Source organism: Cricetulus griseus (assembly GCF_003668045.3).
Source record: "Cricetulus griseus strain 17A/GY chromosome 1 unlocalized genomic scaffold, alternate assembly CriGri-PICRH-1.0 chr1_1, whole genome shotgun sequence".
In the NCBI taxonomy this organism is placed as follows: domain Eukaryota; kingdom Metazoa; phylum Chordata; class Mammalia; order Rodentia; family Cricetidae; genus Cricetulus; species Cricetulus griseus.
In genome coordinates, this window is record NW_023276807.1 from 125526293 (window position 1) to 125550596 (window position 24304).

The 24304-nt window shown below is 37.3% G+C and overlaps 1 protein-coding gene across 6 annotated transcripts in view; it reads left to right on the forward strand.

Moving 5' to 3' along the window:
* Positions 1-24304, forward strand: part of LOC100769505 (protocadherin-7) — a 406463-nt gene that overhangs the window by 64614 nt on the left and 317545 nt on the right. For 2 of the 6 annotated variants that reach the window (XM_027386936.2, XM_027386935.2), the window contains one exon: positions 1108-2977. The exons of the other annotated variants lie outside the window; for them this stretch is intronic. Coding sequence is in view for 1 of the 2 variants with exons in the window: in XM_027386935.2 (XP_027242736.1) it covers positions 1108-1182 (75 nt within the window). In the remaining variant the exon portion in view is untranslated. Of the gene's footprint in view, positions 1-1107; positions 2978-24304 lie in introns of those variants that run through there. 6 annotated transcript variants of the gene reach the window in all.

A 24304-nucleotide genomic window follows, 5' to 3' on the forward strand; every position in this document is an offset into this window, starting at 1 on the left:
TTTAAATTATATAAGCTTCTTTTCAAATAATTAATTTTCAAATAATTCAGTCATTTTATTGTACCATTTACTTTTATAAATAAGTTGATAAGCATTCAGGGGAAAAGCATCTACATCTTTCCCAAGTTTGTATTTGCATGCAGGTATATTGTGACCTTGGAATTTAAATTGAAGATTTTCTCTCCTTACCCTGATTCCTAAGCACTTTCAGTTATGAACTTCATTCACTTTGTTTATGAACTAATAATGATACTATCCTTTTTCGATTTTCATGCTTACTAAAGATTTTACTATAGCTATTGGTAGCATCAAATTGAAAAAAAAATGCTTTGTGTAGTTTCTTGCATAGAAAGCCAAAATTAGCCCATTGATTGGTCTCAAGTTCAGCATAATACTGAACACCATTAAAAGCTTACATTTGCACCAAAATATTTTGAAGACATATACATCATCACTTCGATTTCTACAAATTAGGTACAAAGGCAGGGAACACAACACGACAGCAGTCATGACATTGAAGCACAGTGTAATTCGTGTTTACTCAAGATCAGCAGTCCATTTTGTGCATCGAAAGTAAATTGTTAGGCTTCTATGAAGGGAGAGTGAGATATCTCATGATTTCATTTAGAGACTAAAGCGACTTGGAGGGTGTGAACATTCAGCTCTAGCTCACATCCCTGACACTTCATGGTTGTGAAAGTTAAAAAGCATCTGCAGCATAATTACCATATCACTCTCTTCTGATTATAGAATACAGTTCTCTGCACTCTCCATCTTCCCTCCCCTTGGCATTTCATAGCCTTGAAAAGCTTGAACCCTGAAACACAATTAACTCAATGATTCTTCTACCAATCAAACATTTCTTGTCAGAGATAGCATCCTTGGGACTAGCCAGCTCTATTGATTTAGATGCCCCAGGGCTGTTAATTGTAGTGCCAACTGCTATGTCTCTGTGACTCCTGAAAAAGATTGTGGCCACTGCAAGTACATCTTTAAGAAGGAAAGAATACCATTAGCTGAGATGTGCAGTTCAAGCTTTGCAACTAGGCTGGCAAAATCCTACTCCCATCCCTGTAAAGCAGACATATATTTTTGTATTTTTTATAGGTGGCTACAGTGCAGACCATGAACCCACCTGGCCACAGTGAGGAATCAAAAATCAATGTATGTGCTCGTAAGTGAAATACATGCCAAGTTCCAACTCAATATGTTGGATTCTAATACACCCGGATTTGTCTTGTGTAGAAAGAAATTGATTCCCAAGGGGCAAGATCACTAGCTCATTAAATTGAAGCCCTAATTTTGAAGAACAAGAACAAAAAAAGATTTCTGCTAAAAGAAATCAAGCTGCACTTTGCAAATGAGTGAAAACAATGAAGACCTGAATATGGACTTAAAGAGGGATGTGAGAGAGGTTTTGCAATCTTATCAACTACTGTGGAGCAAGTCAGATGTCCTTAAACTCAGGAGTGTGAAAAGAACAGGGAGTCCTTTCTTCACTTGCAGTTGAATGGATGCATCTAGAGTGGCCATATCCATCTCCTCCTGCTTCTCCTTAATAATGTGCATATTATTATGAGCATGTTTTCATTTGCCTTGCTTGACCTCACTGGATGCATTAGGTAGAAAACATCAGGGCCTGTGCTAGATCAACAAAGAAATGGAAGCATATACCTCAGGACCTAATTCTGAAAATTAGACAATTCAATGCTACTTAATAAGGCACTGAAGAAGAAGAAAAACCACAGCCAATCAGGGAAAGTGAGGAACTGGGACTCAAGAGGAAATGCAAGTTAGGTCATTCTGGGACCCATTGAACATGATTTAAGATGTGGAAACAGAAGATAGATGACACCACATTTAAAATGCTTTTTCAAAATTTCTGAATGACTTTAGGATTAGCCACATAAGTCTTTAAGGAATACATGGCCTTTATGTCAATAGGAAACTGGCCTTTTAAATGTGTAGTCCTATTCATTCAAGGATGAGCTGCATGCAAGAAGCTCTTCACATTAATGTTACTTCCTCAGTGGAAGACACTGTACAAAGCTGCAGCCTAATTTTCTTAAGAGTGTGTTTGTAGATGTGTACAATGGTATGTGTGGAAGGAGATAAAATTTAACAAAGCAGCATTTGCACTTTGGTCTGTTACGTAGAATGTAAAGAGGTCACATCAGCTGTCTTAAGCCATTTCGTCTCTTATTACTAACGATTATTATTCTCAAAGCAAGTGATTCTAAAATAGGATGACTACTGCAGCATTTCTCCAATTAAATATGATATTTGATGTGATTGAGCCATTTATATTAAGATGGTTCTGATGTCTGACAATAATGAGTGTAGCTCATGTGAAATTAGTGTGCAGACAGTTGAAAATGCATATTATACTCCTTCAGGCTGTTTCGTTCAGTGACAGAACGTGAATGAATCATGGATGCTAATATAGAAGGAACTAGGATAATATTTGCTTTCTCAATTACCATTTTGTACTCTGTCAGTATGTTATGTGCATTTATCCCTTTCATTTGTTCAACCTAAAATATGTAACAAATAATTTTATGTTAGCATAAATCAGGTAGTATATATTTGAAAAAGATGGACATATCTTTTGTAGTCACCATGTGCCACAAAAATTTTGAAACTATGGTCCTTTGGTAATTTATTCATTTCTCCTTATCTTGCTGATTAATTTTATAGTTCAATTTTTACCTCTTCTTTCTATGTGACAATCAATTGCAATTGATCCTCTTATCTATAATGTTACAGGGATTTTTGTCTTTATGTTATTAAAATAAATTATAAAACAAACTTTATGATTCTATTCTATTGAATATTTTTTGTGACCAATACAATAAAGGAAAAGTACTTTATAAGATGCCTATGTTTCTTATGTCAGTAGTTCTGTTAAGCACATTGATGCATACAACATGTTCAGCTTACTGGTCTTCATTGCAGAATAAAGAGCTTATACTCTGAAGATTTATGAGTTTTTTTTTTTAGAAAAACATATTCTAGCTAATGTCTAATAACATTATTTCCCTCAACCCTTTATTCCTTAAATGTGTTCCTTGTCTCCTCCTCCCCATCCCTCCCACTCCTGTTTCTCCCTCTCAAATTGATGGTCTTTTTTTATTATCATTGTTACACATAAATATTGATACACAAATATATAAATACAACCTGTTTAGTCTTTTTTTTCTTTTTTATTTGTGTGTGTCTTTTCAGGGCTGATACTTTGTATTGTATAACCAATTAAGACATGTGGCCTTTAGAGAGGCTAATTGTCTCTCTCTTACCAGTCATTAGTAACCTGTAGTTCTTTGTCTAGAACTTTGTCAGGATTCCATGAGACACCGATGTCTATTGATATGGTCATTGTTCAGATCTGGTTTATGAAGCCATTTCTAGGAGGTAGAGTCTCATAGCAAACTTTCTGATGTTCTACCTCTTACAATCTTTATACACTCTCTCCAGCTGTGTTATTTGAACATTAGTTACAGGAGTTGTTTTGTAGATATGTCTGTTGGGCCTGGGTTCCACACAATCCATCAGTCTATGTTGTATAAGGAAACTTTCCCGAACATTTGCAAAACTATGTTTGAGTTTGCTTTCAGCCAAATCTGAGCACGTGTGCTTTGATATAAACATTCAAGCAAACTTTTGGCTTATGCCACCTGAAAAATTACTTTTAACTTTTAATCTCTAAAATTTGATAATTTACAGGTTCTACAAACTGATACTTTCTATTGACCCCATTATTAGTAAATAATGATATTTGCTGTAAAGATAATCATTTGCAGTTTTCCAATTTAAATGACCCAAAACACAAACCACATCTTATGACCAAGGTAACACAGTTCACAGTGACTGCTACTGTGCTCTTGTAGTCTTGCCTAAAAGGAAACATGGCATGGTATAATGGCATGGTATAAACAATTACCTCCTGGGATCAATAGATTCCCTCTAAGTTAATTGAAGCAAGCAACACTCAAGTACAAAACTATTTTGTTTACAACAGAGAAAAGCATTTTGTTCTGCCTAGAGCTGAAAGCACATCCTGGTATAATAGGAGAGAGAGAGAGAGAGAGAGAGAGAGAGAGAGAGAGAGAGAGAGAGAGAGAGAAAACCTGTTTTTCTTGCTCTTTAACCCCCAAGGATTGAGCTTCACATAAAGGTCTCCATGACTTCAAAAGCATTTCTAGGCTTGGATCAGGCTGCTTGAGTTCAGAGGAGAGGCAGACACTAGCCCCTGATGTTTATTGCTGTGGGCTCTTTCATCTCATGGTAATTCTTTGCTTAGAGGAAGTAGCAACAGAATAGTCCTGTGACTGCTAAATTTCGAGATTAATGTTCAGTGGCAAAGCACCTGGCACAGAAAGCAGTCGTTTCCTTTTACTTTCCTGCTACTAATCCTACTGTGGAAGTTCCAGGAAAACATAGGAAACAAAATGAAAGCAAACTTCTCTGTCGACAGATCTAGTATATATGTCATGTGTGGGTTTGGCTTTTTCTTTTTTCTTTTTCTTTTTTTTTTTTTTTGCATTCCTCCATACTGACTTGTAAAGTAGCGTGGCTTTCATAACCATAGAGGTGGCATGACTCATAGCTTCTCATTTTTTTCAGAGCATTAGTCAAATGTACTCTTTTTTTTCATTTAGCTTAATTTCTAGCCATGTGTACAATTCATCTAGACAATACAAGTTAATATATCAAGTTAATTGATTTTACAAGATTAGCAGTTGAGGTGGGAGGTTTGCAGATGTCACCTCCACCCCCAGCTCCTAGGCCTCCTCTCTGCTGCTTTCTAAGAATTTTGTAGCTTTTCCTCATCCGTCTCCTTTGCTCATGGAAGATTGTGAGTGCCAGGGCAGCTGTGAGTGAGAAATGGCTTGAAAGTGGCATGCAGATCAGATTTTCAAATGAATAAAAATTTCACTGAAGGAAAATTAGGAAGCATTAAGGATGACAGTGCTTGCTTTCCCTTGTAGCTTTAAAATTTTTTGAACGCTGATTGGTTTACAGTGTGTTTTGATTAAAAAAAATAGTTGAAGACTGAACTGATTTTAATATCTTTCAGATCACTTTTTAAACAGAAGTTACTAAAAGTCAACGTGATTTGGGTGATTATGAGTTACTCTATGATTACCAACCTCATAATCATGGCAATGGTGTTGTGATCTTGTTTAAGTTTAAAAATATAAAAAAGAGGCACAAGATGAGAACCAAAGATACATTAACCATGGATTTATTCCAGGTGGGGCAGAGGGAGAGGGAGGGGGAGAGAAAGACAAGAGAGAGAAGTGAGTAAGGGACGAGAAGAGAAGAGAAGAGAAGAGAAGAGAAGAGAAGAGAAGAGAAGAGAAGAGAAGAGAAGAGGGCAAAAGGAGAGCATAAGAGAAGAGGGCATAAATGGTCAGGGGTCTGTCTTTTCAAGGGGTCCTTTACACCCTCATGCAGACTTAGTTCCCATGGAACCCTGGGGTGAACAGGGTACTGCCTGAGTGGCTTCTGCCAGGTAACAGGGCCAGGCCAGCGTAATGTCTGAACCTTTCAAATGGTATTGTCATTATGCAGATCATACAGCTGGGAAAACAAGACAGAGTTTCAGTTACCATGTAGAGCTACAAAACTCGCAGGAGATATAGCTGGGTTGTACTTACACTTTAATTCCATGGGTCACACTTTGGGCTGCAAGGCTTGGAGGTCCCCAAATACTATAAAACAAAGGTAAGAGTTTGTTGTGTTGGGAGTACAGGGATAAGTTATTTGGTTCCGTAGATCACAGATCTATCATCATGAGATGGAGTCAGACTGCCTGACTCTGACTTAAACAGTATTCTGAAGTTCTAGCATACAGAAATGTTTGTTAAAGATAGACTCCTATATAAACGATCTGCTTTAAATACTGTAGACAGGAAAGAAGGAAGTCTTTTCCAATTTACTTGCTTTGTGGGCTAAACATATGTTACTATAAATACCTAGTTTTGCATTGAAAAATTCTAAAATGCAGATTTTGCTTCTAGAATCTAGGAGGACTGAAGAAAATGACAATTGTGTTCCTTAAGGACACAGAGATCACAGTGCAGTGGGGAATCAGTATGTGGGCACTTACAGTGCCACACACACAAAGGGGCTCAGAGGTCAGAGCTTTAAACCCAGAGTGCTCAGGTTTCTTCCCAACTGATTATTTCTATTTGTCCAAAACCAACTCTCTGCTTCCATTTATTCATACACAACTTTTTCAAAATTACCAATGTCTAGCTCATAAATTAGTGATGACCAATTAAAGAGATTACTGTAGGCAACATATGTATGTCATACTATGAACTAATTCAATGTTTCCAATCATTTCTTATTAGTATGTTAATAATTGACTTTAGAATGTACTATAATGGGTGTGCTAGATGTACAGGAGCCAAGAAAGAGCTAATCTCATTCTCAAAAAGGGGAGATGAAAGCTCGTGCAGCAACTCAGCAGAGTCAGGCAGATAGAGGTTCTCCAGGGAAATCCATCAGTTTCTGGTGTGGTCATATTCAAATCCTAAGCTCTGTGAGCTATGCTTTTCTCAAGCACAGATGAGTTAGACTGAACTGGGAAAGCAGGGGTCAAGTCTTGTCTAAGCCAATGATGAAAGTCTGCAAAAAGAGTGTTTGAAGATCATCTTACCTGCAGGCAAAAGGGTATAGACTTTCTTCCTGATATTACTATCATAAAATTATAAATTATTTCTAAGGTATGATAAAAACTAATGGTACGGTGGTTTACATAACCAGTAGACAAGTGGGTTATTTGTGTTGTTTTTGCAAATGTCCAAGAAGTATTTATCTTATGAAAATTATTAAGAACCAAATGCTCTGCATTTATTATATGGCAGGGTTTGAACACACAAAATAGAAACAAAATATATGCTTGTGCCATTGAATTGGATAAAGTTTAATATTTGCCAATCAGTGGCTTTCATGTGAAATTCTGTGATTACTGAAGAAGATAAAACAAATGTCATGACCTTCATTTTCACATATTTAAAACTCCTTCTTCAATAATGTAAGATGATTAGTAGCTATACCTGGACATGATGGCCTCGGCCATGATGCTGTAGTATTTTTGAAGCACACCAGATCACTTGTGAAAACAGGAGAAAATTCTATTTTGAGTTTATATCACCATTTAGAAGTGGAGTGTTGAAAAGGAACAAAGCCAACTCTGCTTTGTTTTGTTTTTTTTTTTTAATTAGATTGCAAGTTTGAAAAATGTTTGCTGTTTAAATGACAGAGCTGGAACTAGTGTCTTTTATGGATATTAACAGCAGTAGAGCAACGGATCCTATGCTGTTTTCTGTAGATTTCTGATGAGGAATTATCATCACTGTGATTAAAGGGAGTCTCTTACTACGTCCTCAGACGTTAAGGCTAAAAAGAACACTGCTTATTTTGAGACTCAGGCACTCTTACAAGTAAAGTTCAGCCTATTTTTTAATTGCTGCTGCCCAATTGGGTTGGCAAAGTCTGTGCTTGTGGGATCTAAGTGGGAACCAGGGCTCTGATCTTTCTTCTTTTCTGTGTGTCTAGCTGTTAAAGGGGGGTCAGCACAGGCTTTTTGCTCCTGTGTGTGTCATACTCATGAAAGACACAGACATTTGGAATGAATATTCTGGAAACATCAGAAACTGGATGCCTCCTAATAAAACATTTCAATTGGGCACGGTTAGGATACATGTACTTTCTGGGGACCTACTAAAATTGATGACAGTTTTGAACTTAAAGTTGCAAGTCATGTTACTGAAACAAATGTGTGCAAAGAATAGCACAGAAAATATTAAGGGAAAAATGAAATGAATAACATGGGCTTTTAACAAAAATCTTTTTCTGAAGAGTTTCAGAAATACCTAATTTTTTATATTGAATAGTTGCTACAATTGTTTATAAGGAGAACTTCCAATTAGTCCTACATAAAGAGAGACTGTATCCAGAAGAATACAAAGGAATGTATCAACACAAGGTCTTTCTTGTTTTCCTGCAGCCCAATTTTAACATATAGAAAAAATGCACTCTATATCTTGTATGAAGGCTCTGTAATCATAGGCTGTTGCCTTCTGAGATTAACATTTGGACTAAAGAGCATGATTAGAGGATTTCAAATTAGTGGTTACCAAGTTGAAATGACACAAAAGTTAAAACAAAGTAATACAGCAATCTATTTTCTGTGATATATTTCTTCTACTATTTAATTAGCAGCTTAATTAGCATTATGTTTTATGTTGTGACCTAAGCCATTGTACTCTCAAGAGGTTTAATGAAGACAATGAAGAACAAAAAAATTACACTTCAAATTGATGATAGATATGTTAGGTGTCACCAGAATTAAAAATAATTCTTTTTAAAATAAGAGAATACCCATTACATTTTTTTCTTGAATCCAGAACCAGCATTTTTAGGAAGACTCTTTTATAATGTGAAAAGCTCCCAGGAATAAATCTGAACTACCTCTGCATGCTGTAGTCAAATGAGCTACATTTTAAATTCCAAGTGACCACAAACCAATGCCTGAAGGATTCCCTTAGATAAAAAGAGATGACTCTCACTGTTTTGAGAGCAAACATGAAAGACAGGTATAAAGATAATCAGATTTTTGAATATATAATGGGATTCACGGGATTCTATTAAGAGGCATTGAAATGATTTACAAAGGGCAACATTCTGGAAAGTCTAACAGCTCTGCCTTTGGACAGGCTTAAGGGAAGAATGTGACTTAGAAATAATTTACCCTGTTTGTGACATGAAAGGGTCTCTCATCCTCTCTTTGCTCCCCTGTGGGGGTGTGTTCAGATGGTGTGCATTTGTCTCCATTACACGGGATGGATGTGCCTGCCAAGCCTCACAGTCATATGCCAGAAGAGTGGCTCTGGATTTTCACAGCAGACAGTGACCATGGTGGCTTTCCTCTGGAGCTCTGAAATGCGGCAACTCTTATGGAAGGGTTACACTGCTCATGATCAGCACCGTGCAAAGGAATAAAATATTCCACTATTGTGTAAATGAAATTCATCCACAAAGAACTATGTATTTGTAGGAGGTTACCTTTAATATTGTCAAAACTGTTCCAGGAAAAACTTATTTACGGTTTTTGTTTTTCCCTTATCTCTATTGCTTATTTGACGCATATACCCACATGACCCAAATTTATTTAGTAGGAATTATTATCAAAGGTCATAACAGAAATGTTGCAGATCATTAACTGATGACATGCAGTTAACCAAAATTTCTGTTTTCTAGAATGCAAATACACTTGATTAGTGATATGAAATTTGGTCTGGAAATATCTGAGCTGGGAAAACCACAAAGATGTATATATATAATTGTGTACACATACATACACAAACATATAAAACTATCTGAAGAAAATACTTGTGGTATTTCTCAGTTCATTTTTGAACCGAAGTCACTACGACCCTGCTTCTTTGCCTAGGGACAAAGGCTTGATTTCAGTTTTCACAGTTTGCTCTCACTTGTCTGTTCTTGCAAAAGTATGGTTCACAGAGCTGTTAAAGCTGATGAAAATTCCCTGTCTCCCAGTTTGAATGAGTTGCACATCATACATACATACATGCATACATACATACATACATGCATGCATACAAATGAATGAATGTGTGCTTTTTAATCTGTGTGCATGCGTGCATGCATGTGTGTGTGTGTGTGTGTGTGTGTGTGTGTGTGTGTGTGTGTGTGTGTGTCTGTAGCTCTGTCCTGGAACTTAACTATGTGACCAAGGCTGTCCTGAAATGCATCACAATTCTCTTGCCTAAACCTCTCCACTGCTAGTTTATAGGCATAAGTCATCAAACACAGCTATAACTTAAAGACATGATTGGTTCTGGGGATGTAGCTCAGTTGGTAGAGTGTCTGGTTAGCCTAGTAAAGTTCTGGGTTTAATTCCTTAGCCCCTCCTAAACCAGAGTGGTAGCATACAGGCCAGGAATCCAGGACTCACCAAACTTTTAACCTGGAATATCAGGAGTTCAGTGTTGTCCCAGGCCTCAACTAGCTCCTGGATCACTTGTTCTGCCTTAAAACTTTAAGAAAAGACATAATTTAAATATTGAACAATGAGGAGCTTAGTCTACTGATTATGAATCAATCTTTGAGCAACTTTGGCAAAATTATTCTTCCTCTTGTGTTTAAATGAAGATGATAATACACTCATTATATTATGAAAAATGTAGTATGTAACATTTTATGTATGTTCATATATGATATGTTCATCACTGCCTGCCACATATTAAACAACTGTAAATGAAAGCTGCTATTAAAGAAAGGCTCTACCAAATGACATAGGGTACAACTCAGATACTTCTAATGAGCTAAGTTTCTGAAGAGGTCTGAATATAATATATGATGTTGTCAGTCATGTATTATTTACCTGTAAGTTCTATCTGCTATAAAAACCAATCTGATATAAAGATAACACACACATTAGCATATCTGTCTGCCTATCTGTCTATCCATCAATCTTCCTATCTACCTATCTTCTATCTGTCTGCCTGTCTATCTATCTATCTTCTATCTGTCTCTCTATATGTCTATCATCTTTCTATCCATCCATCCATTCACCCACGCACCCATCCATCTTTGTTTTGTTTTGGAGATTGTCTGTTTGCAGCCCAGACTGGCTTTAAACCACAGAAATCCTCTGCTGTTAGACTTCTAGAAGCTAGGATTATAGGCATGAGCAACCATGGCCAGGTGTATGTTTAACAAAGGTCTGACCTTAATTATAAGCTAGACTAAGATTCCAATAATAGATTGTAACTAGAGTGTTAGGTCAAAACCTTGGCTGCAGTGATGGGCTGAGCCATGGATGTATAAATCAAATAAGCACTTTCCTCCCATAAGATTCCTTTTTTCATGGTGTTTATCCTAGCAATGGAAAACCAGGACATGGTGTGTCCAACTTAACATTTTTCCTTTAATATGTTCAAGAATTGAAAGCTGATTTTAGAACCATTTGTTGGTTTAGGCTTTATAACCTTAATAAATGAGCTTGCTGTTTTGCATCGCTTCAAAGGGGCGTTTTAGAATTGTTTGGAGCATACAAATGTGTTTATAAAACATGGTAATTTTTGTAAATGAGAACATAATAAAAATGATGATCAATGCATTACTCCGAGCTGCTTCCACAAGGATTTCTGAGTTTAGAAACTATTCATTAAAACAAATACTAAGAAAATATGCAACAGTTTTGCAGTTTTCATTATTTTCTGTTAGGATGCAGGAGTATAATTAGGTAAATTCATATCCTCATCTCCACTTTGTTCTTTCTTTGTTTTATTAGTTATGTTATTATATATCAAAACTTTTAGGTAATGAAACATTTTTTATTTACATTTAAAAAAGAATCTCACTATGTAGATCAGGGTGGTCATGTATGTTTCTCCCATGCTAAGATTAAAAGCATATGCCTGCATGCCATGTCAGGATGTGATACACTTTTAAACAGGGACATTCTCTTTTCAACCATTGAATCCTAGTTACCATTCAATTTTGCTTAATTGTGAGTTTTGGCTATATACGATTTTTTTTTTTTTTGGTTTTTCCAGATGGGGTTTCCCTGTGTAGCTTTGGAGCCTATCCTGGTACTCACTCTGTAGACCAGGCTGGCCTCCAACTCACAGAGATCCACCTGCCTCTGCCTCCGGAGTGCTGATATAGGATTTTTAATATCATTAAATACATTGTTGCAAATTTTCCTATTAACTTGTTTCTCAAAAGTCTGCTGCAGTTGGATTTTTAGGTTGACTAGATTTCATGTGGATGGTTGTGGGTTATCCCGCAGTTGTCACTTTGACTTGCTTTTGAGTCTGCATTTTAAAATGATCTACTCTAATAACTGTGAATAGACATTTTCCCAGTCACTGTAAAACCTAGTATTATTACATGAAAATACATGCTCCAAAAAGCATAAGCTTTTTATCTGCTGGTATTTTATGTTACTGATCAAGAGGATGAAATTAAGTAGATTGGCGTTAGGCTGGAAGAACTTAATTAAAATAATTTTAATGTTGTGGACACATTTATTTTCACCAATTCAAATATGAAAATAAAAGCTCATCAATTCTGCTGTGTTCATTACTCCCAGATCTTTCAAGGATAAAAGAAGTCATTTCAAAAGTCCTTAGAGCTGGTTCATATCTAATAAACCATAAACATCTTAGTGTGAAGTCCTGCTCCTGTTGCTGTAATCTCTCTCACACATCTGTACTTTTGTATTTTCATAAGTTGGTGGTCTAGTCATTCTCATTATTTCCAAGGGTGTTTTCCCAACTCAGAGTTTGCTGACAGGTAACTCTACATTAAAAAAGAAAACAAAAAAGAGAAGTTAAAATTTTATTATTGATAGTGCATGTGGGCATGCTCAAATATGATGTGTATGAGAGTGTGCTCATGAATTATGTACATGCAGAGGTTAGAGGACAACTCTATAATGTCAGTTACTCCTTCCATTTTTACATGGATTTAGGGGATTGAACTCAAATCATAAGACTGATGCAGCCAGTCTCTTTACCCATTTCCCAGGCCCCAGGCCGGCTCATTGTAAACCACACTTTAATCTAATCCTGCAATTCTGTTTTCTTTGCAACAAGTGTCAACCTCACCATTGTGATTTTTCATTTATTAAACACTTTTCCAATCTAACGGATTATTAATCTTTAATTGTAAGCAACTTTATCTGTGTGGTATTTATGGTGCCTATAACTATTAGGTTTTTATGATACTGTATTTTTGCCTGTAAGCATTTGCATTTCATTAACATATCTAAAAACTATGTAAGTACACATATGATTAATATTTACTGGCCTTCCACTGTTAGTCTTGTTGAAATCTTTGCTGTTAGAAGACCCCCACAAAACAATGGGTAAATTAATTTTATCCTATAAATGGAATTTTTGCGTTTTCTGTTATATTCAACAGAGTATATAATGTTAGACATCCATTTATTAATTTGCTGTAGTATGTTATATGTTGTGCATATTCCATTCCAAGAAAGTATTAAATGCTGGATAACAACTGCATGGGCTCTGTTTGCTCACATTCTTCTGTAATCCTTTCAGGTTTTAGTATTTGTAGAAATTCAGTTGTGGGGAAATAGATGCATATTATTTAGATGTAATAAATAGAGGAAGTGAATAGCCAGACACCTGGTGGAAGTGCCAGGAGGTATCAATGCTAGACTGCAGAATAGGAACTGGAAACAAGATAAAAAGAGTTAAGACATTATATTCCATGTTACGGTGGTTCAACTTGATATGGGAAGAAATTGAAGTCCTGCAACTGTGGTCTCTAAACACAGAAGGGTAGAACTCTTGGATGGTTGGGGAAAAAATGGCATAACAAGAAAGAAATAATCACAAGCATCACTTAAGGAATTTAGTTTAAATGCTTAGCTGAAACATAGTTCCTTTTAGAATCTCAGCTTCAGTAGTCAAACTTTATGTAGGATAAGAAGTAATGAAGGCAAACTGGAGCCATTTGTATACACAATGCGCTGCCAGTCTCTGGAGAGTTATTATATTACTAGAAGAGTAACTACAGTTAACAGCAAGAAAACTACATGGACCCATGGGTCAAAAATACACAAAGATGGATCCATTCTTTTTGTTGTTGTTGTTTTTAGTTCAAATTAGGAACAAGCTTGTTTCACATGTCAATCCCTTCCCCCTCTCCCTCCCCTCCCCTCCATCTCTCCTCCCCCACTCCTGATCTACTACTCCCCACCCCATCCACCCTCCACTCGCCTGGCAGGGTAGGGCCCTCAATGGGGCTCGGCAAAGTCCACCACATCATCCTAGGCTGAGCCAGGGTCCTTCCCCATGTGTCCCGGGCAAGAGTTCTTCCCTTCCCGTGGGATGGGCTCTCAAAGTCCCTTCTTGCACCAGGGAAAAATACCAATCCACTACCAGGGGCCCCCTGGAGTGCAGAGGCCTCCTCATCTACATCCATGTTCAGGGGTCTGGATCAGTCCTGTACTAGCCACTCAGCATCTGGAGTGGATGTACTCCCCCTTGTTCAAGACAGCTGTTTCTGTGGGTTTCTTCAACCTGGTACCGACCCCTTTGATCTTCGTTCTTCCCTCTCTTCAACTGAGTTCCAAAGTTCAGTTCAGAGTAAATCAGTCGATGTCTGCCTCTGCTTCCATCAGCCACTGGATGATGGCATAAAAATTAGTCATCAATCTCATTTTAGGGGAAGGGAGTTTAGGTTATCCTCTCCACCATTGCCTGGATTGTCAGTTCTTGTCATCCTTACAGGTCTCTGGAAATCTCCCTAGTGCCAGATCTCTCTTCGGACCTATAATGGTTCCCTCTAATATGGTATCTCTCATCCTGCTCTCCTCTATTCTTCCCCCAACTCAGTATTTCTGCCCCTCCATTTCCTCTCCTCCACTCCTCTTCTGATCTCATTCTGGCAGCTCCCTCTCCCCTACCCTCATGCTCCCAATTAGCCCAGGAGTTCTGGATCCATTCTTTTAACAGTTCACTTTTACTTGTAATAGTACAGTACATCTATGTGGCTTTTGGGAGGTATAGAAAATATTTTTTTTTTGTATAAATCACCATGTTCTAATGCAGAAGAACCAAAGAGACTATGGCTTTATGCTGCAATCTCTAGGAAACCATGGCCAGGAGGCTGTGCTGAGGTCATGGGTTAGGAATGTAGCATATCCATGGTAATCCGTCTCTACCATAGTCTACACTTACTGTGTAGACTATAAACTGATTCTTTTCCTGGTTACTTCCAAATCTACATTTCTTTGCTTTTCATTTTATGGTGTTATAAAAACTTTTTTCAAAATTTATGATTAAATTTGTCCTTTGTGTATAAAGAATTTCTCCAGAAAATAAAGCAGATATGATTTTCTTTCTTTGCATTTTTTTAAAGACAAGGTCTTGCTCTGTCAGGTAGGCTGGCCTTGAATTCAGCACATAACTTTGATTGGCCTCAAACTCAAAAGGAACCTGACCCCTGTGCCTTAGCCTTGTAAGGGTTTGGATTGTAGGCAGCTGCTGCCATGCCCTGCTTGGATATAATTTTCACAGTTTTTCATTTTATAGGAAATGCTGTCTTCTTAAAAAACTAAGAAGCATTTCATAAGATCTTCTTTGCAGAAAGAAAGGAAAGCCATCTTAGTGACAGGGAAATTTTAAGGATCAACTATAGAGAGCAGGGTCTGGATAGTTACTTGTATTTTTCTCTTTCTTTATTTCACATTCAATTCCAATTAAAATATACACTACTGGACTTGATGCTTCCTGTATGGATATTTTCTGGCTGATTTTTGACTTGCAACTAAAGAAATATGGTGTTAAACTGTCAAAGCTGAAGTTACCCATAGTATGCTAGTGGTTGTCTCACATTTCAATATTTAGGACCAGTTGCCATTAAATAATTATTAATGAATGGTACCTAACTAGTTAAATTTTCCAATAAAGATGTCCTGTAGTGTATTTATGAGGCAATTTATTTATTTATTTATTTATTTATTTTAGTTTTTTTTATTAGCTCAAATTAGGAAAAAGCTTATTTCACATATCAATCCCTTCTCCCTCTTCCTCCCCTCACCCCTCACCCTTCTCCCCCATCCCTGACCTATCCCCCACCCCATCCACCCTCCACTCCCCAGGCAGGGTAGGGCCCTCAATGGGGACTCCCCAAAATCCACCACACCATCCTGGGCCAGGCCTAGACCCTTCCCCATGTGTCCAGGGCAAGAGTGCATCCCTTCACGTGGGATGGGCTCTTCTGAAGCAATTTTTAATTCATGAAGTGCAGAAGTTGTACCTACTATATTTAGCAAGGGACTTTATAGGACATGCTGGAGATAAAAGATAGTCTTTAGATACTCCCTTAATATAGGTGACAAAGGTGCATCTGGGGCAATATATGAAGTCACTGGCGGTGGGTCCAAGATCTAACACTAATGCACAAACTGACTTAGTAGATCCCATTCTATATGGAGAGATATATTGCTCAGCCTAAAGACAAGGGTGTGGGGGGTAGGAAGGTGCCTTGGTCCTGCCTCAGTGAGATGATGGGGCAGACTTAGTAGACTTTCTAGGGGAGGCCTTATTCTCTCCAAAGAGCAGATGGGAGGTGTGGGGGGAAAGTGAGGGGAGCAGGAAGGGGGGAGGTAGGGGGAACTGGGATTAGAATGTAAACAATAAATTAATAAAATAAAAACAAGGCTATCAGGACCAAAGTCTAGAAATGTACTATTTATTAAATAAGAGTTACATAATCTCTATAGGCGAGGCAGCATGAGAGGAGACTACATATGAACTGGAAACAATAAGTATACTCAACTCAAGATGAAGTTTGAGTTTCAAACCCAGAAGTTTGGTTTTATCCTATAAGCATTTGAAAGCAGCTATAAGCTCTACAGCAGCCCATCATAGCATAAATATTTTATGAACATGGTTCTTCTCAGAGTGGAAGGCAGTTCATAGTAAGATCACATAAGGTCTGATGGACAAAGCACTCAAAATCCTTCCCTGGTGTACAATGTGGTGCAAATGAGCAAAGATTCAGATAAATATAGAGACACAGAGGAAGGACAGTGTGGGGTTCACAGCTGACGGGCCTGAATGCTCTCAGTAGGAGGTGGACTCCTATGTGGAGAGTGGAGGCTGCAAAGATGTGGGTGGGCACCCAAGGAGGGTGTGGTGGGAGCAGCTGCTGTGTGGAATGGTGAGACCTGCCAAGTAGGAATGAGTAACCCTGCTGCTGAGGAGCTCTGGGTTCAGCTGACATGGGAAATCATAAAATTGTAGCAGAGTCAATCAGCGTGGTTATTCAATTTTCTCGGGAACTCTTGGCAGCTCAGGAGGAAGAGGAGAGCACACAGATGGCAGGGCTGATTTGGTAATAGGATTGGAAAGGCAGCTGTGAGAGAGGTCAAAGACTGGAAGAAATCAATTGTACCCATGAGAGTGTGTGTAAAATGGCTATGGGGGGGGTGAAAATTGGAGGAGGATTGAAGTCATGCAAGAGGGGACTGGAGATTACTAAATCCTAGAAGGGCAAAGCAGTAGAGGTCATCAGCCTCTACTGTGATTAAGAAGAGGTTTCATTGGGTCAGTGGTGCAGGTGACCTGGAAGAAGCATGTCACCAAATCTACATACTATAAAGAGCACAGTTCTTTGCTGGTGAGTGTGAATTGCCAAACTCAATGGCCATGGAAACTACTGAAGAATAAGGTTGAAAGAATTTTGAAGTTAAATAGAGGAGCAAAGCATTGATTGAACAATGTTAAATTGAACAAAACATCCAAGTCATCTAAGACAGTAAGGAGTCAGAGAAGAGAAAGTAACAACATAGTGTCAAATTACTCACCTGAGCCAGTGATGGTTGAAGCCCTTCTGCATGACAAGTCTTAGGAGAGCATGGGAGAGTTTGAAAAGCTCCAGAGAATGCTACTTCTCTTTACACTGAAGCAGAAGTGTTATTAATAATAATATCATGTCATGAATGTGCTAAATGTTTCCCCCACACAGGATTTCAGTTTGTAGTTGACCTATGGCATGTTATACTCATTTAACATGTTTACTGGAACATGTTAACTTATAATTAAACCTTTGTCTGCTTTAAACCTCCTCCAGTAATCACTCTGTGTTTTTAATATCTCTTATCATTGCTTGGCAAAGCGTTACCCCCATGGTTTGTTCTCCAAGAACGTACATCTTAGGGTCTTCCTAATCTACTCCAATAGCATTTTTGTCCTTTTTGTACTACAGACAAGAGTCATTAAAAAAGGCACCAAATCTCCATGTTTTGAAGCCAGTGGTGAGTTTTTTTTTTTGTCTCAATGTTAATATTTGAATGGTTGTTCAATTTTTCTCCCTGGAATATTTCTGTGTTTTCATGGTCCCTTGGATTTTTTCTCTTAGATATTTGCAACTAAACCTTCTTAGTCTTCTTTCCTGTTTTAATAGACACTTATGCCATGGTATGACCCCAAGATCTTGATTTCGTGTACTATCTGCTTGGCTTCTCTTCTGGACACTGCTCAGTATGAGTTATCTACTTGGCTTCTCTGGTGGTATGGAAGATTCTGCTCCCAGATTACCTTTGGCCTTTTCAAAGCCATTACCTCTAGACTTGGGCACTTTAGTTTCCTTTTCTCTAAGTTGAGGACAGTAATACAAAGTTCTTCATGATATTTTGAGAAAGGATTAAATAAGTGAAATCACAGAAATGTTTAGAAATGTGCTTGGTACATTCAACAACTAATAAGTATTCATGTTATCACAAGCATAGCGGGATGAAAGCAGAAACACTGATATTTCCCTTAAATTCTTTATTGTGTTTGAAGGTACTACCATCATGCACATTGAAAGTTAATATCTTTTGCATAGTAATGAATGTGGACACTTCATTCCCAAAGTAATATGCTTATAGTTTTTTGGAAAGGAGCCTTTGGGAGTTAATTAGAGCTAAATGAGGTTGTGAGTTTGGGACACTATGGCTGCGTGATTGGCTTTGTAAGAAAGGAAGGACATCTGAAATAGCAAACTTGCTCTGTCTCACCACGTGTTGCTGTCAACCATGCAATGATGAAGCAAGACAGTGCCCTACAGAAACAGTCCATTGACAGTGAAGCACCAGACCTGTAAATTGAATAAATCTATGTTCTTTAAAATTATGTGCTCTGTGGTATTTAGTATTAACAACATAAAATAGGGTAAGATTTACCAGTTTGCCTTTCCTTTAAACTTTTCTCACATGCATGACCAGTATTAACATTTACCCATTTGGTACAGGATAAGAGCACATCATAATAGAAACTCAAGACTGTATTATGTCACTCCAATACAGCAGTAATTTGTGTTTATATCAAAAATCCTTACCAAGTCTGACCACTTTTTACACATGCTCTCCCAATTCAATGTTGCTTCTATAATCCCTACAGCACATTCTCCATGGTGTGATCTCTCTAAAGTATAAACGAAAACATAGCCTTTCAGTCTTTAAAATTTCCGGTGATTTTCATGGTGGTGTGAGAATAAAGCCCAGTCTCCTAAACTACAGCATGCATTGAATATGTAGCAGGCTGCCTCTGTAACCTCCACTCCTTTAATTCCAGTATTATTCATAAAAATCAAAGCTATTCTGACACCTTTTTGAGTGTGTCATTCAAAATGCCATGAGCTTTTCCATGTCAAAGTCTTTGAACTTGTTATTTTCTCCGAGTGGAACACTCTTCACCGTCACATCTTCAGTCTGCCTCCTTTCCATCATGTAACCCTCATGCTCAGTAACAACCCCTACAGCAGCTTCCTGGCTGTTTCAGCATGGTACTTTGCTTTTTCATTTCTGGAGCATTCATTAGAAGTTGCACCCTCTGCCCCTGCCTAAGTCTTCCTGAATGGAGCACACGTGAACTTAGAAAAAGGAAAGGATCTGTAATGTTAGAGTTTCATTTGTTTTATCCGATTGCTTGTCATTTGGTTACTAGATTTCCAAAGAATTATTTTTGTGTGTACTTGGGCAGATGATTGGACATATAGTGATTCACTGATGTTTGATAAATAATTAGGCATTGTGCTCTGATAAGCATGTCCAGCTACCCTCTTCATATATGTAAAGTTGATGTGAATGAAGTGCTATTATTAGCTTTTTATTTGTCCTTCTTTTGAACAATTATATTTTTGGAAAAGTTATTCATCTGGCACAATTAAGAACTCTAAAGTAACTGATAAATTTGTGTGAAGATTGTCATTAAGCTCAAAATACTTCACTTGAATCATTGTCTAACTAATAAGGTTAATGAATTAGAAGAATCTAATTTCATCAATAGTTCCCAAAGGATTAGGCAATGAAATACAAGCAAAAGTAAGACACTGCATTCTTACACTTGCTTTCATTTTGAGCAAAGAAATGCAAAACATGTTTCTCTCCTACTCTGAAGCAATGATACAGATGTACATGTACATCTTCATGTGATAATGAATGCTACTTGTCTTGTGATTGACTTTGACTTTGAAGCATGTTCACCAGTTACTGTTTAAAAGTAATAGCAACCTAAAGAGAAGATAAATGTATAAATTATCATCAACCTTAAAGTTTCTTCCACAAAATGGGCTAGAGTTTACAATGGAAAGATAAAATATTTGCAGTCCCCCTCCCATTACCCATTTGTTATCTCTAAAGAGTTGAATGTGAAATGTGTCTACTTGTGTAATCCTAATCCATAACTGTCCATTTCTGGATTGAGTATGCAATTTTGAAGATTCTGTGTTACAGAATGGTCAGATAATATTGCACAAACAAGGTGATGTCATTAAGTGTTGTCACTATTTGCATTTATTTGGAACAATGGAAATTGTTTGATAGCATAGGTACACTTTCAAAAGTCAGTTGACAAAAAGGGCTGGGAGAGTCCCTTTCTGCTCTTAAACATTTTGTATATTCCAAAATGAGACTCTTGTCTAGAGCTTGTGTTCAGGGAGACTGCAACAAGAGTGCTCTCAACCTAGTCCTTTTATTGCCAGGGAACAATGGGCTCTCTTGTGATTCAAGGGTGACTTTTTTTTACATAGCAGGGAGAGTTGGGCATTGAAACCCATCTTTGTTCATCTAAAGATGACTAGAACTAAAAAATATACGCAGGCTATGAAATAGATTCCAGACTTTTTAGTATGTAGTGAACAAACATCCTGAAAAATGAGATAAATGTAGGGAATCCACAATTTATCTGTGATGATAGCAACTACTAAATTTCAAAATCATAGACAACAAATTGCAATGCATTTTCTGGGTTAATATATATAGTAGTTATTCTTATGTACTTGTTAAGATCTTTAATGCATTAATTCCACAAGAAAAAATGTTTTTAGGGTAGCTTGCTCATCTCCCCCACTTTCTCTCTAATTTTCTTTTAGTATAACAGAAACAATTGCTAAAAGAACACCACTTGGCCAGTTTCCATCTGGCATCCTTTCCCTCTCATTTTCACTGGAAAGTGTGGAGTCTGCTCTCTAGTGCTAATTCTGAGCACACCCTGTTATCAGTTCATCACCCTTCTTCCTCATTTCTCATATAAGCAGTTACCTCTTGGCAGCGGGGTGAAGGGGGATAAATATAACTGCGGGCTCTAACTGTGTGGAATCAGACAAAAACAAATCATAGAAATATGGGCTCACTAATTTCTAGTAATCTTTTGGGCAATTTTAGCATACAAACGTGCCATGTGGAAAGTTCAGTCTGTTCAGAAAAATCTAGTAGTTTATACACAGATAATTAGAAAATTGTCAAGACATATGTTGCTTTTACAAACGTTTTGTATTTATTGCTTTGTAGATGGTACCAAAAATTATCATGGTGGTGAATTATGAAAAACCTCTTGACTTAGAGGTCTTTATCAATGACTAATTGCTGCTATTTGTAACCCTCTTTACAAGCAAATAAAGCCCCCATCTGGTAATTCTGTTAACAGCTCTATAATAAAATAACGATTGAAGTTCTCAAAGAAAATATGTAATTATGAAATATTCATATTTGTGTCACTATTCAAAAGCTTACAAATGTATCTGGCAAAACAAAGTTTATCATTCCTCTTTTTACTCTCTAGTAAGCCTATAACCTTTTAAAGATTCAAATTAGATTAATGATGCAAAGATATTTCTATACATACTATACAAAACAGAAAATTAAGGCTGTTATTTGCATAAATCAAGACAAAAAAAACCCTCATAAATGAATTATTGGGATAGAATTCACAAATTCTTTTCCTTTATCCTCAATTTCCTGTGTTGTCCCCAGTAAGATTTTTAGGACAGGTTATCATACTCAGCTTCCTCCACTGAGAGAGAGATGAGGGAAGGAAGCGTAGTTTCTGGTGTTGTCTCCAACCTTGTTTTGAAAGAGCTTTTCTATTCCTTCCTTTGTTTGTTCATTTCTTTCTTCTTTTCTTTTTTGAGACAAGGACTCAGATAGCCCAGGCTGGCTATGAACTCTTGATGCTGATTTTACAGATGTGAGCCACCCATCACACTTGGCTTTATTATGAAACTTTGAAAACTGAGCAAAATTCTCCATCTCCCTGAAAGTCAGTGAGATAATGTGAGGAATTTCTATCCCAGTCTTGAAGTCCTGTTATGAATAGTTAAAAGAACTGAAGACTTTGAAATGTTTTGTGAAAGCTAAGTTCCTCGATGGATGTAGACATAACTATTTTCACCCAGGCTTGCAAAATAGGAAAATATTTGCTCATGTGAGTGACCCAAGGAAAGGAATCATGTAGACTTGCTCTAGTTCTTCTTTCTCCTGAACTAAGGTCTGTGGAAGGCTGGCGAATATTCACTAAGAAGCTACTTTTGCAAAGGCTGGGGTTTAGAACTGTTTCTCTATGATGCTAGTGTGGAGACCTCTGTTCTCCTGCTTGCCTTTTGCCTTTGACATTCCAGAGTACCACAGGCAGAATGGGATGGCCTGGTAGACTTTTGATTTAAAACAATCTGTGCCCCACTCATTGTCTCTGCACTTTTCCTTACTTGTGGATGATATCTCGTTCCTCTTGGTGTTGCTTACAATGCAAATTCTCCCTTTCTGCTTACTGTTCCCTTTGTTCTTCAGTGTGCAGCTGAACTAGCTGTGATTAGGAATGCAGGTAATTTGTTTTTTTTTTACTTTTGTCTTGCTTATGTTCTGTTTAATAGTTCCCTTCCATAACATTTTGTTATTGAAAATGGCATTTGAAGACTTTGTTTATAAAACCCTGAAAGACTTGAGATCCCAGTCAAGAGTAAGATCTCCTTTCATTGTTTTCCACTATAGGGGGTCATCTCTTCTGATAGTTATTTGAGTCTGAAGTAAATCAACTGTGTGTATGTCTGTCTCACTAGGCTAGGCTGAGTGCTCTGAAGAACATATTTCTTTAACTATGCTATGATATTCATAACAGGCACCCTTTATGTGCCAGTGAAATGAATGGATCTGACAATAAGTGTTACGTGTGGAATTATTTAGGTTTTTTTCTTTAAATTTCTGTATTAACATATCTGAGAGAAGTCACCTTAAAGGGTGCACACAAGTTATTGGTTTTACTTATAATTTTATATACATTATCATAAATGACAACAAGAACACAATTTTCTCATTTCTTGGCTATACCAATTAAAGTACTTTATTCTTGAGATGTACACCTAAATCTTAACAGTAGAAATAGAAGTTCTATGGCAATATAAAGACACAGGCCATAAAATCTAATGACACTGTGTAATGAGGCACTATTACAGTGCATTTCCAGCAGTTAATCATTTTCATATCAAAATGAGATTCAGACATCTGGATATATTTAAGTGACAAGAGACACTTCAAACTTCCCATCATATAGAATGACGCTGTACCCTCATCTGGAGGATTGCTTTCTCTGGAATGTCAAATCACCAGCATATGGTTTGAGTTGGGCAAAAATAAGCAGTTCTATTCAGTTCAATCCAATGACATTTGTTACATACCAACTTATTCATGATTCTTAATGTAGAACAGTAAATAAGGCCTTGGGCTTTTCTTAGTGGATCTCATAACTCATATAAGAAGACAAATCACCATCAATTACCTATCAAAATTCAACAAAAATGGATTAAGACTTTCTATTTACCTGGCACTGTACCAGATATCAACAAAATGTTATGAACATTAAATTGACTTGCCCTTGACATTGGAAGGTTCCCAATGGGCACAGACAAAAGAGACACTTAAAATTTTCAGTTTGGTGGAAAAAGATGTCAGGATGAAGTGATGTTATGTCATAAGAACCATGTATCATTTCAATCAAGAATGTAAAGCAAGGAGGTGTTGCTGGATCATTAATATTTTATTTTATTCTCTCTCTCTCTCTCTCTCTCTCTCTCTCTCTGTGTGTGTGTGTGTGTGTGTCTGTGTGTGTGTGTGTGTGTGTGTGTGTGTGTGTGTGTGTGTGTGTGTGTGTGTGTGTAGGTTCAGGTTCAGCTGCATGTGTACAGTCTTACATTGGGAGTCTTCTTTGATTGTGCTCTTTGAGGCAAGATCTATTAGTCTAATCCTGAGCTCATAGATGAGGTTATTCTAGCTCTGGAAATTCCCTGTGCACTGTGATTACAGCCGATGCCCACTAGGTATTTATATAGGTTATTCCTGTGGAAGCTGGACTCTGGTCCTTGCTGGGGAAGTACTTTACCAACAGAAATAACTTCCCAGCCTGAGTTCTTAACATTTCTGAGAAGTACAGCTTTATAACTGGACAGCCTTAATTGATATAAGAAAAGA